Source organism: Stomoxys calcitrans, chromosome 2 (assembly GCF_963082655.1).
Source record: "Stomoxys calcitrans chromosome 2, idStoCalc2.1, whole genome shotgun sequence".
Lineage (NCBI taxonomy): Eukaryota > Metazoa > Arthropoda > Insecta > Diptera > Muscidae > Stomoxys > Stomoxys calcitrans.
The window spans coordinates 36,805,075-36,819,511 of NC_081553.1; the positions used below are offsets into that span (position 1 = coordinate 36,805,075).

The following is a 14,437-nucleotide window of genomic DNA, read 5'->3' on the forward strand; positions in this document are numbered from 1 at the left end:
CAGTTACCATAGAGCCCTGTTTCCGATTGAAGGCATTGAACGCACAAAAGCCGCATTTCTTATCCAGAATTTACGAAATTTGGAAGAGATCCCCTAACATTCGTACCAGCTACAGTCAATATCATGGTATTTTTAAACCCTATTAAAGGTATGTCAATATATTCTTACTGTTAAATTAATATAACGAAACTTATTCAATCAAGCAAGTTCCTTAAAAAGCAAAAGCTTTTTACTACTAATTTTACCTTACTGAGTTACATGCTTTTCAAGTGATCTATCCATAAATGCATCTTATGTTCAACGACCAACCAATTGATTTCAAAGTCCAATTCCCTGTTTGAAGCCACGCAGTTTTTTTCCTACTTTGAGTGATCATCGAGTTTCACGTTAGGTAAATCTTCAATTTATAACTACTTTGACATTGTTTTCGAAACATTTGAGTGTATGGGACTGCCGAAAACTGTTTGAAGTCAATAAATCGATGGCAAGCATCGTTCCAATATTGCAAATAATAAATGGACGATTCTTTATATATTTATTGCGACCCTAGTACAAACCCGCATGCTACCTAAACATACAACCATGCTCATGCACTCAATTCGCCGAAAATAAAATTACGACTACAGTGGCATCAACTGTGTAAGTTTTGTAGATGGGTGTAAAATTTAGATCCGGGAATTTGTAAAAAAAAGCATTTTCAATCACAAAAAACTTTTAAAGTATTTTGGTAAACCAACATTCAAGTCTCAATCTTTAACATTTCAATAAAGTTTCGATGGTAAACGCTTCTCTAAGACCTTAAAATTAATGATTTATTTCTTTGTTCTTCGGCCAAAAAGAGCAGTGACACCATAAAACAACTGTGTGTGTTGTGTGCCAAGTAGTGAGTGAGAATATAGCGAAAAACTTAAAACTCAGTCACTTTTAATTCACAACAAAGAGTACACGCGTTTTTGCATACAAATTGAGGTTAGTTTGTAAGTGAAGAAAAAAATAGACAAAAAATACTACTGCTTTTTCCTGGTATTTATTGTGTGTATTTTGGAGAAGATAAAAGCAGAAGTAAAAATATATTTATTAAAAAGATGGCAAGTGAGAAGTGTGTTTGGTAAAATCCATTATCAAGTTTTCCCCTAAAAAAATCAGAGGTTGCGAAACCCGTGTGTTGGGATAAATGACGGTGGCTGGCCTTAATGTTCTTAATGATAATTGTGAGCGAAGAGTTGATTTTTTGGAAATCAACCGTTGTAGTACGTTCCTAAGCAGCCCTGTGCAAATTTTTCATACAATTCAATGTCGCCGTATGACCAATTCGCCGCAAAATGGTACTCTGGTCTTCGTTCGTTAAAGTCGGTGTAAAAATGTGTGTAAATGAATTTCGTTGAAGTTTCGTTAGCACATCGTGAAAATTCTTGAAAAAATTTGGTGAATAATTAAAATATTTCTTCTAATTCTGCTGCAGGAATATCTAAACTAATATTCAAATTATCAATAGCTGTGCAGTTCAATGAATTCAATGGAATTTATATAATTTGTAAAAAGAATATGCCAAAGAAAAAAATCAAAGGCAAAAAATGTGAAAATGAAAGGCTTTGAAAACCTGATTTTTGTCTGTGTGAAGAGAAGAAAAAATTTCTTGACGTCGCCAATCGAAGCATTATGATGAAACAAATTTGTGGCTTCTATTGATAATTATAAAGAAAAAGTGTTAAATTTGGTGTGGAGACGGGAACGTTGATGTTTTTAAGAAAAATTATATAAAATTCTTATGAATTTATAACGCCCTTTTTTACCAACACGCCCCTTTAATCAACATTTTTCCATCATCGTCGTTGTTCATCTTTCAATTCCTTTTTGAGTTCAATTTCGTTGCACGTCTCTCTTTGTGTGGTGTAGTTAATGTGGCCGACGTCGTCGGAGTCCGTTGTCGTTGCCATTGTGTCGTGAGTTTCGAAAAGTGTGTTGTATGACCCACCGATGTGTGACGTTTATCTGTGTGTGTGTGTAAGAGAGTGAACATTTGTGCCGAGTGGATGTGAGTTGGGTTTATTTGATTTCGCCGCACCGTATTTGTTCACTGTGGTGCGAGTGTTTGTGAATTCTTTTATTATTATTCATCTATAGAAAATGTCAATAATTTCGTTATTTTCTACCCTTTCCACTTAAAATGTTGGCGATTCCTATTAAGTTTGTGGCAAAATTGCACTTCATTTACAGTATCTAATATCCTGCAGAAGAATCTGTGGTATGGAAATAGTTCAACATCATCATATCGCCATACTCGTCGCAGACGTTGCTTGTCATCGCCGTAATTGCTAGAAATTCCTTGAGTTTTGCTTTGTTTTTACGCCTGTACGTGCTATATTGAATTTTTTTTTATTAGTTAGTGGCCACACTTTTTGTCTATATTAGTTTTTTTGTTTGCTAATTTTTAAGAAGAATGAAAACAAAAAATGCATTTCATATGAATATCAATGTGTGAGGAGAATGGGGGAAGAGCACAAACAATTAAGTTGATATCTCATGCACCATTTTCGTCTTTGAGAGCGTTGTTGAGTGAGTAAACGTGTAATTAAAGAAGAAGAGAAAGGACAAAAGTCAAAAAGTATGATTATATATGAGGGCATAGAGCACATAGACGAAGACCGACTGAACGACCAAAAGACCATGTTCCTCATATTCCCTAATAGGAAAATTAAATGCTATCAATTAAAAAACCTCACTTTCCATAATTGTTGGGAGTTGCATTGAGTTTATACCGCTATTTCCGTACTTATGCAGGCATTGAGTTGAGCAGTGAATCAGTCAATCATGTGGCCCATTTGTCTCGACTTGTTTTTTTTTTATTAAATTATTGATCGTGGCTGCAACATTCGTTCTTAATGACACTTACTCGTTGCTTTATTATGAGGGCGAATTCGATTGAACCTTTCAAAGTACAGAAATTAAAAGTAATGAATTCTTAAATTCGTTGTAGGTATTTGTTATTATAAGTAGTATTTTAAGTCTTTTAGTTAAGGACTGACGGTTAAATGCTTGCAGCACTTGTGTCACAGATGTTTAGTATAGATAGGTGTGTTTGCGGAATTTTTAAATGCACTTTGTGCAAAGATACGAATGATGAAAATTAAAATAAGAGTAGGGCGAATGAACAACGAAAGTGATTTAGAAAATTGCAGTTAAAATTTGTGCAAATTTTCACAAATGTTTGAATACACGAATACACTTAATAATTGATTAGATCAACTGTTCTTTAGCTTTTATTTGTGTACATAAATTGTTAATGCTGTGTGTGCAACTTTCGATCGGGTCTTTGTACCAGAACGACCTTGCTTCGATATTTCGAAGGATCGCTTACTCCACTTGCAATTATGTTGCTAAAACATCGACAATATTTGTTTCCTTTAAATATTCTTGTTTTAACAAATTGAAAAACAAGATGGTAATTGAAAGAACAAAATGCTAGGGTACCCACAACTTCTTGTCGAGTTTAGCGGAGCCTTTGTGCAACTCAAATCTTTTTGGAGTCATATTGCCCTGATAGGGATAAAGTTTGGGTTTGGGCTTAAGACATTTTCAGACTCTTGACTTTCCCATACATAATTCCACACACTTTTTACTTCAATATCGTTCCTATAATATACACATCCCGACTTGCGAGGTTTATAAAGTCAGTTGTTAAAGTTGCTATTCGAACAGATACGCATTCTTGCATTGTAGTCTATTAAGCTAAATGCGTTTAGACTACTTTTTGCAAGTCCTAAATAAGGATTTCTAAAGTTTATATTTTTTCAGTAATCTTTGCGATCAATTCTCCTACTCCTATGAAATAATTACTTTACTGCACTGCTTCTTATAATAACTATCAACATTGAGTATACATACTTGGGTAATTATTGTACCAATTGTTGTAGTGTTGTAAAAGCTTTTATGAGAATCATTGCATAGCGTGACCTTATTATCTTACCTAGAAAAGTTAATAAATTTTGTAAATCTCAATCGATTAAAATTTTCCCACTTTTACATTATTCTAATCACGAACAGGCCCAAAAACTTATACATATTGCGTATTTTCAAATTTTTCACAATCTTTTATTCTATGACGACCACAAAGGTTGTTAAGTATTGTCGAAAACGGTTCATATTAAGAAATAGACCCCATAACTATTTTTTTTTTTGAAAAGCAGAATAGAGTACCAATACACATTATGTACGTGTCTTATGACATGTCAAATTTAGCACATGTTGTACATGTCGTGTGATACAAATGAAATAACAACAACTACAGCTTTTCAAAATAGCACATGTAATTTTTTGGTTTAGAGTTTGCTCTATTCCTTCTGCCAACAGCAGAAATCAGCTGTTTTTGTTGCCAGTCGAATAAAAGAAAGCAAACCCAAATAAAATTGCTTACACAAATTTATCGTTTAACAACCTTTCTCACAACTTTAACAATTTGTATGTCATAGGAAAATAACACAGGTGTGAGGGAAAAATTATGAATCGTATGTAAATCGACAATTTTGACAAGCATTTTAAATTACATGTGAATACAAAAAGTGAGATGTCATTAGACAACTACATGCCGTGTAATAGCGGCTTAGAGAGTTCCAGGATTCACTAATAGAAGGATAGGTCCTTGCGATAACAAAGTGGATAGGCCCCATGAACACCGATTGAAAATGTCACCAATTGGGAGAAAACGTAAAAAAAGAATAAATGTAAAAAGATAACAATTTGACATCCACAATGCCAAGTACTGCTAAAAAATGAAAAAATTGTAAGTCGGCTGATCGCTTGGCTTAATCTTATTCAGTGAATCCTGAGGGAGTTATTTTTAAACACACATACAAATGCCACACATATAACCTGCTCTCATTTAAGAAAATGGGAAAGATTCTCTCATTCAATTAGAAAACCTTCGTTGTGCATTTTTGCAATTTTTTGTATGGAAAGTCGATCTTAGTACTAGTTTTTTGTATTGCAATTATTTATTATTCACTAAATGTTGATATTATTTCGTTGTGTATTCATTATCCCTGCAACGATGATTAAAATAATGTTCCTTTGTTCGCATTCCCTGCCTGAGCGTAGCAACATGACTTATCAGCTGTTTTATATATTTCTCACATCCTCTTATATGTGAACAAAGAATTATTCGTAATCGTATCGTAGGGGTCTTCAAACACGTATCAACAAGACATTGTAATGAAATAAATGTTTGTAAGTGTTGTGATTTTAAAGTCTTGACATTTGTAACTCAATTTCACAGAAAGCTTTTGTGCATTTACGGCCAAACTGGGGGACGGGCGTTATTAGCTTCCTAAAATCAGGGAGTATTAATAAAAAAATTGCAATAGTCGTATTAGGAATGGATAACAATTTTTTCACAAATTTTTGTTGTCGTTTTCTTGGTCTCTCTAAATCTTGCGTACGCTCCTCTATTATGGGGTGCCCATATTCTTTTGTGTCGCTTCCACTTGTTTTTTTTTTCTTTAAATTACATTCGCTAAAGCATAGTGTGTAAAAAATGACTAAAATTATAATAGTGTTGCTTCCTCCTTCTTATTTGTGTTTTGTATTTTATTCTCCTGCTGCCCATAGAGAAAATTGAACAAAGAGCTTGAAAGAATGTTATAGAAATTCAACAAAAAAGATAAATACATAAAAAGAAGTCAGCAGTATAATAACGAATAAACGAAAAAGTGATTCAATTTGAGGAAAAAAAAATACTACCACCATAACAACAACAATAATAATAATCAAGAATATAACAAAATTCTTTCGAAAATTTGTGCAGATAAAGTAAACAAAAAAATCGCAAAAAAATAGAAAATGAATAAAGATGATCAAAACAAAAATTTGAATAAATCAACGGCTGGGACAAATTCGAAAAATAACAACAACATTAACAAAGGAACAGTAGACATTAACCAACAACAACAGCAGCATACAAAGTCCAACAATAAAAATAAGAAAAACAATAGCAATAGCAATAGCAACAACAATAATAATAACAGCAACGGCAATAGTTTAAAATTGGCCGCAGCTACCGCAGTAGCTGCCACAATAGCCACGATTGCTACTAATAATAATAACAACAACAACAATAGCCAAAATTCTCAGCAAACACCTGCCGCTACTCCCGCTAACAACGGCAACAGCAAGAAATCCTCACGCCAGGGCAATGCTGCTGCTGCAGCAACAGCAGGTCGTCAAAATTCCTCCTCAGTTTCCTCTGCCTCCAATTCCAATTCCTATGCAACGGAATCAATAACACCAGCGACATCGTCAAACGATTTGTTGGACAATAGTGCTGTTGCATCTGCTGCCGCTGCCACGAATTTGGCCAATGCTGCTAGGGTGAAAAATACCAACAGCCATAACGCCATTTCGAAAATCAAGTTAAAAGTTAATAATAACAGTAATAATAATTCCACTAGCACCTCATCCGCCGCTTCAACAAGCTCCACCACCTCCGTTGCAGTCAGTAACACTGCCCATGGCAATAAGATGTCAAAAACATCAAACGCGAATGTCTCAACCGCTAATCCCACAACCGCAACCATCACAAACAACAATTCCGCCACATCATCTGCATCATCGTCAGCAGCAGCAACAACATCAGCATCAACAACATCGACATCTGCAACATCAATACCTGCTGGAGATGTTGATTTGGGAGCCTTAAATACAGTTCCATCACCGGCTATTACATCAACAGCCACCGGTACTGTACACACAATTACCTCAAGTAAATCATTATCTTCACCATCTGCAGCGTCAATCTCCAATACCACAGCCAGTGGCAACAGCAGCAGCAATTCTTCAAGATTGAAGAAATCCTCTTCCGCAGCAGCTGCGGCGGCTGCAGCAGCCTTGGCTTTGCAGCAACAGGCTGCTGCTGCTGCATCAACCGGTAAATCTGCGTTATCGTCTGCCTCATCATCGGCCAAAGGGGGGTCGTCGAAAGATGCCCATTTGAAATTCTCTTCCGCGTTACCATTGCTGGTTGGTTCGGCGGCGGCTGCCGCAGCAGCAGCCAAAGGGGGTGGTTCATCGAGCGCTGGTGCGCAGGCGGCCGCCGCTGCTGCTGCAGCACTTAAACAAAAACTAAATTCCCGCTCAAACTCAACATCCACATCTTCGAATTCATCATCGGTGGGCATTGTGAATGCAATTTCGAATGCCCTGCAGAACATAATCACAAGCGATAATTCGGATACCGACACCGAATTGTATCCCCCGCCAGTTACGGATCTTTCGGAATCCGACGAGGAATCCGTTTCAGAGGTAAGTCAGCACTTTTACTACACGTATATAATATATTTTTTATTCTGATGTTATAATAGAACGTTTTAAGGTCATCTTTTCATTTTGGTTGCATTTTGCATTATCCAGGTATACCTATGTCGTATTATTTCGCCTCTATTTTAAGTTTTAAAGTAAAGATTTCCAAAGGCCTTGAGTGATTTTCTAGAAACAACAAAACTAGAACACTGTCACACACATTAATTTCCATTATGTGGTTTTCAGAGCATACTACTACTACTTACTGAATTTCCAATGAATATTCCATGAAGTAATCGGGAATACTTCTCTCATATCAATGAGTGCAATCCGATTAATGTTTGGGCTCAATGGTAAGGGGCCTCCTTTTTTTGTGCCGAGTCCGAACGGAGTGCCGCATAAAAACACCGCTTGGTAGAGAAATTTTAACATGGCAGGATAACTCACAAATATAGCCAGCATTCGTAAGAGTATAACCGGACATGCCACGGTTACAAGCATACATCCAGATTTTTTAACCCGTTTTTTATGTATAGAGAGAGTGAGGAATCATTCTGAAACTTATAGAAAACAATTCCATTTAAAATTTTGGAAAAATGAAAATAAATTGAAGTTGAAAAATTATAGGCAACTGGCCGCATGACGCCATCTTCTACTAGATTTTGTATCTGATTGACCATATTCAATTAATTTTTCAATTATTTTATAAATCGGGTGACTGAATATCTGATCGTTGTTGTTGTTGTAGCAGTATGTTATACACTCAGGCGCAGCGTTACCGTTGTGCCACTTGGGCGCCACTTTTTTTTTGATACTAAATGCAATACTTTTAATATTTTTGCGCCACTTTTCCATCTATTTGTGCCACTTGTTCAAAAATGCAACTATGTAGAGATTATGTATTGTTTGTCGTCCAACAAATCGCATAAAAATTTCAAATTTTTTGAAAAATTTAACATCAACGAGAGTAAATGGACAAAAAAAAGAGTTTGTTTATGTTTGTGCCATATATCACTTAAGTATTTAAATACCCACCACTGCAACTCGCCTAAACATTTATTCTAAAACCTACCAATAAACGTTCTGTAGATCGTAGATCGATTTTGCGAAGTCCGTGCGTCCGTCCAAATTTGAATTGGGTTTTTGGTTACAAAAAGCCTCGACCTAAAACCTAGGATTGATTTACGGTGGTGGGAATCTAAGATTTGGATTGACCGAACTTATCTTTTATACGCCTTTTTTTGTTTTTTATAAAAGAACTGAATTGTTTGTGTTTGTTATACACGTTTCATTGTTGTTTTTTATGAAAATATTGAGCCAAATTTTGGACCAATTTTTTATGTTGTTTATATAAAAAGCAGAAGGTATGCTTTTGTTATTGTTACTCCAGTTTTTTTTTAAATTAAAAACGAAAAAAATGTGACACTTTTTGTGCCACATTTCAAAAAATAAAATGCCACTCTTTTTTAACAAATGACACTTTTTGTGTCACTTTTTGAAAATTTCCAACGGTAACGTTGCTGAGGCGGCAGCCCTTGCCGATGAAGACCTCCTTCGTGTCAATCCGGTACGTATAGCCGGCTGCCATGAAATTGAATATCTGATCGTGTTATGAAAGTGTTCGTATAGCCAGAGAAGTTGGCCTTTACTCCTTTTACAAATGACCAGAATCCCTCACGAAGGGGCTGGTTCTATATTCGCTCTTCGCGTTATTTTTCACAGATTTCTTTTTTTAGATTATAAATTGTAAAGCAAATAGAGGACTTGCTGATTTCATTCAGTAGGACTTTCCCTCATTACTTATGGTAAAAATATAATAACATTGTTATTTGTGTATCGTTTAAAAAAAATAATTGTGAAAAACATGAAAACCCATGTGAAAAACGAAGATAGTACCAGACTTAAGTAGATACTTTAAATGAAAGAGTACGGATAACAATTGGATATATAAATTTTTTTAGTAGTTTTGTCATATAATTCATTGCGGTCTAAAAAATTCTGATTTTATTTTTACTTACATTGAAATTTAAATAAAATGTATGTAATCTTATTGAGAAAACTCCAAACATAATAACAACTGAAATTCGAACAACTAACCGAGCAACGCCTCTTGAAGAGGAGAGCCCATACCTATGCGAATGAAAATGCTAATTTTGCCCATGAACATTCCACTAAGGAACATGGGCAAACTTCTCACATATCAAAGAGTGCAGTCCGATTTAAGTTTTTAAGCTCAATGATAACGGGCCTCCTATTTATAGCCGATCCGAACGGCGTGCCGCAGTGCGACACCTCTTTGGAGAGAAGTTTTAAATGGCCTAATACCTCAAATGTTGCCAGCATTAGATGGTGAAGGCCACCGCTGAAAATTTTTTCTGATGGTCTCGCCAGGATTCGAACCCAGGCGTTCACCGCCATATGCGGACATGCTAACCTCTGCGCTACGGTGGCCTCCATACCTATGCACTAGTAAAAAAAAGTAAATTAAGTTAGTGTTTGGTTTTGCAAATTTTTATTGGTGAAGTACACGAACGGAGCTATGTTCTATCAACCCTTCATTGGTTTACCCCTATTTTCCGGTTGTCACAGAATAAATCTAAAAAAGTTTTGCCATTCTGCCTGCCACATGACATGTATTGAAATAGAAAAATATTTTGATTTAAAGCAAAATAACACCTTCAATGCAAAGTAGTCCGTCCATCGTTGTTGTGTTTTATTAAAACTTGTAAAATATTGAAGGTTATTTTAAAAACAGATGATGATGATTGTGATGGTGATTCCTGTTTGTTGCTTTGTAATTTACGTGTGTTTTTTGACGAATTTATTCTGCACACGCACGTACGAAGCGTATACTTTTGCTCGAAATACGCTTAAAATCAGGCGTTTGTAATTCTGACAGAACGGACAAGGAACGACAAAGAAAAAGTACAAAACATTAAACAGCTCTCGCTCGTTGCTCGATGGTTCGCAGTGGCACAAAAAACCAAAAAATAAAATGAATTGAAAAAAATAAACATTGATTGACTCTGATGGTAGTAGTGGTGTGGTGTTGAGATGGATGGCGGAGGTACCGGATCGGATTGGATCGGATCTTGGCTCTGCAGTCGCTGTCGCTGTCTCTGGCTGATGGCTGACTATAAGGCAATCAAATAACAGAGCGCGTTTTTATGGTAGTATTCCTAATTTTTTTTTTGCACTTTGTTGTTTACGACAACGACCATTCGAGTTTTTGAAGACTGAAATGAGAAATGATTGTGCTGTTTTTTTTGTACGTGTGCATGTATGTATGTGCATACATACCCCATTGTATGTGTATGGCGTGAGTGTATGTATATTTTTGCGTATTTTATGAGTTTTCGGTTTGGACACTTTATTTGTTGATATTGTACATTTTCTCAACGACAACGAACGAATGAACGAACACTACAGCAAAGAAGATTGTAAAGAAATGGCAGCATTTCTGTTTGTGAGCTTGACAGTTTGACTCACTACACTCTCGCCACCGTCTGTCCATAAGAAAGGAGAAATATCTAAAGCATAAGAGGCCAGATATATTAGTAGAAAAAGTAAAATAAAAAAAAAAAAACGTTTGTCTGCTTGCTTGATTGCTCTCTTCTTTTTGTTGCCGTTGAATTATAAAAATTTTGACCAAGACAGATGATAAATGCTGAGAAGGAAGGACGGATTTTAACGAACAACCGAATGTGAATATACGCGGGTAAGAAGGCCGTAGCCGGAAATATGGACTAAGAGACAAAGAGTCGTACAGCAACTACACGCATAGGTTTTTAGTGCAAACTTATCGTTATTTGTTTCTACCAAATAGGTTGTATGAATGTTTGTACATATGTTAATATAGAACAAAAAACACGTGAATGTACAACTTGGACAATCGTATTGTATACTTGTTCCTATGAATGAATAAAGTCTTAACTTGGCGAAGTGTTGACAGTGGTTCACAGGTTAGTTAACTATTAAAGATGAATAAAACAATTTGTTACTAAAGTCGACACCCAGCGGCAGTGAAATTTTCGCCGAACAACACTTGTCGAGAAACAAATATTCATTCATAGGCAAAGTATACATATATTCAAATTAGGCTTTGGTACCAACATCATTATTGTAACTCCTAACGACCAAAAGTGAAATTAAAAAGTCGACTTTTTCCGATAAACAAAAAGTCAATTTTTTTTTTCAGAAAAAATTGACGTTTCGATCTTTTTAAAGAATCATACTCGATTTCCGGCAAGTAAAGGCCATTAAAGCAACGTATTTGATTAATATTCTTTTAGTTTCCGTCCGTACAAGGTATATATACATGTTTCTGGTCGTTGTAAAATTCGAGGTCTATTTCAAGATTTCGCTGCCATATAGGCCGATGTCTGATTTAGGATCTTGAACCCATAAAAGGCGTATTAATTGTAATATTTTGTTTAAATTTTAAGCGGTGAATCCTTTTAAACCCCTCGTAATCCTAGCTAAATTTGGTCCTAGTCGTACTATACTTAGTTAAACCTCATCCACCTTTAAGCCATAACAAGCATATTTATAATCGCATTTCACTGATATTTGAAACAGTGGGTTGTATTGAGCCTCCCGATATCCGAACCAAATATAGTCCAAATCAGAGCATATTTAGATATAGCTGTCATACCGTACGGTCCGTCAATTTAGGGTCTTAAGCCCATAAAAGTCGCATTTTTTTTAACCAATTTCTCTCTTAAAGCCGGGACTAGTATAAGGTTTCTGGGCATATAAAACAAATATGATGCAAATAGTCTCATATTGTGAAAACACAGGATAGAAATTTTATCCCTGGTGATGGGTTTCCAAAAATCGGCACGGCGAAACTTAATACGTTTTTTTATTGTCACGAAACGCAATTTTTAACCCAATTGATATGACTGAATATCTGCGCCAAGAACGCCCTAATTCGTTCCGCAATTTGACACTGCTTCTAATCCGAATAAAAATCAAATCTGTGAGCTATTGCTAAGTCTGTCCATTATTACCAGATACGTTTTATACGCTCAAGTACCGTTCATTTGAATCCCCATATAGTCGTCATTGGTCTATAAATTCATTCTACGGATTTTGGGCACTCCAACCGAACAAAACAAAAAAATTTCGCTTGAATAACACCACCCATCTCCGAGATCTTGGGTTTTTGAAAATTAGTGTAATGAGGAGTTCTTTTAGGGCGTGAAATGGGGCCTCCGACAAATCGCCAACAAATGGATATGTTTATTTTTCTTTTTTAAAAATGATCCATATCGAGTTAGGTATGTTTCCCTGTAAAGATTTTGTAACTCTTTCAACAATAGCTAAAAAAAGAAAGTGTGCTAAGTTCGACCGGCCCATTTTTATATACCCTCCACCATGGATCACATTTGTCAACTTCGTTGAATGACTTTTTCAATATATATATATATATATGAGCTACATCAAGTTGTTGACCAAAATGGACCGTACTTGTCCATTTCGAAATTTTGTATTTATTAGTCTGCAACTTTGGTTGCAGGAGACAGGTGACAGGTGACGAATAATATCCAACAACCACCGATTAATACATCCAACAATGGCGCCAATCCATTCCTATTAGAAAACAGAAATAAAATTGAGGTGTTTGAATCTATCACGACTTATGCCGAGGGAGGTCTACTTATTCAGGTGTGGGCCGCCTATGTCTCCTAGATCAAAAATATCCACACTGCTGTCTCTGCACAGTGCTACTTATTCACAAAATGATAATTGTATGGATGCTGCGATAAGATATTGCTTGGACAGCAGATAATTTTGTCTACGCTCGGAAAGGATTTTTGTCTTCTGAAAGCGGTCATAATGATCACTAAACCGGGCTGAAAACTAAACTAAACAGGGCAGATCCACATAGCACCCTTCATATGACAGAGTACTATCTGAATGCAAAACATGATGGTTTACTAAGGTTGCAACTGAGTCCTGGAAGAAACTATGGAACATTTGCAGAACTAGTTCTATATGTCTGGGTTAGCGGATGAGAAAATTCGTAAGTTACAAGAGATTTTTTTCATTCGACGTTAGTTAGATGTTAATAGAAGGAATCCTTCTTTCTCTTGTTACTTTCGTATCCCAAAGGCCGTATTTATGTTGTAACCGAAAATCTCACCGATGGTTTCATTTGGAAATCGAAACGCCCATCATATTTGGATATTTATGAAAGTGCTGTGGAATTTAGAGGTGTAACAGAATGAGAAAGAATCACATTACAATGATGACGTCATTAGTCAACTTTTACCGGCAAATATATTGTCAAAGATAAATGTATAGGAAAATAATTTATGGAAACCGGTTACAATTTAAACAATCGAACACATTTTGTTATTTGAAATTTATACATTTGAATATCAATTTAAGTCACGTGATTATCATCATTCTTTAGATTTATTAAACCCATATGGATTGCAAACAAAGTTCACATTAAACAGCTTCACATTTTCTGCATGCATTACTCAAGCGTTTTCTAAATACATAGTTTTCGATCAATAAAAATTATCACTTTTATGCAGGTACTTTGGATTTATGCAGGCCAATTTTTTTTATTTACCGCTGTCTCACTCATGTTACTAATTTTTGTTGGTAATTTTCAAAACATGTGTTGCGTACTTCTTAAATGACGCTTGTTCTTGACATAAAATTTGCAAAACACCTGCGAAAACAGTTTATAGTAAGTAGAATTTTGCTTAAAGTTTCAAAAGCAATAAAAAAGGTACTCGACCAAATATACATTCAAACACGTATATTTATTTATATATAATACTGCTGACGTATGGTTTTATTTAAACAGAAATATTGTTTTATTGGATAAACTGACTTCATAAATTATAATAGTTCGAATTAAAGATGTTTCATATTCAATTGAATCGCAAAAGCGGTCAGCTTTTCTGCTTTTTCTTTCAATGCAATTTTCTATTTCTCTTATCAATTGCCTATAAAGCAAAGTTTGCCAGTTTTTGAGAAAAATGCCCTCACTTTCTAATTTAATTTAGTAATAAAAGTTTGAAAATGCAGAAAACCAAAAGTGCAAAGGCCACATGCACATTAAGTTTGTCAAAATGCGCCGATGAAAAATGAAACAAATAGGAGAAAACATAAACCACAAATTAAT

The 14,437-nt window shown here is 35.3% G+C and overlaps 1 protein-coding gene and 1 long non-coding RNA gene across 4 annotated transcripts in view; one reads left to right on the forward strand and one right to left on the reverse strand.

Moving 5' to 3' along the window:
* The first annotated feature begins 802 nt into the window (after nt 1-802).
* The window catches only part of LOC131993996 (ankyrin repeat and KH domain-containing protein mask-like), a 47,116-nt gene continuing 33,481 nt past the window's right edge, over nt 803-14,437 (forward strand). Inside the window, 2 exon segments of the mRNA XM_059361412.1 lie at nt 803-977; nt 5,605-7,293. Coding sequence (XP_059217395.1) covers nt 5,836-7,293 — 1,458 coding nt within the window. The 5' untranslated portion in view covers nt 803-977; nt 5,605-5,835.
* On the reverse strand, nt 7,306-11,457 carry LOC106089321 (uncharacterized). 3 transcript variants are annotated; one of them, XR_009397348.1, is made up of 4 exons: nt 10,591-11,457; nt 8,363-10,526; nt 7,557-7,850; nt 7,306-7,499 (listed from the first exon to the last, which is right to left on the reverse strand). It is a non-coding gene; the product is annotated as an uncharacterized LOC106089321 (long non-coding RNA). The 3 variants fall into 3 exon arrangements; XR_001221589.2 differs by having other exon boundaries at nt 7,557-7,844; nt 9,967-10,526; nt 10,591-11,450; XR_001221588.2 differs by having other exon boundaries at nt 9,967-10,526; nt 10,591-11,450.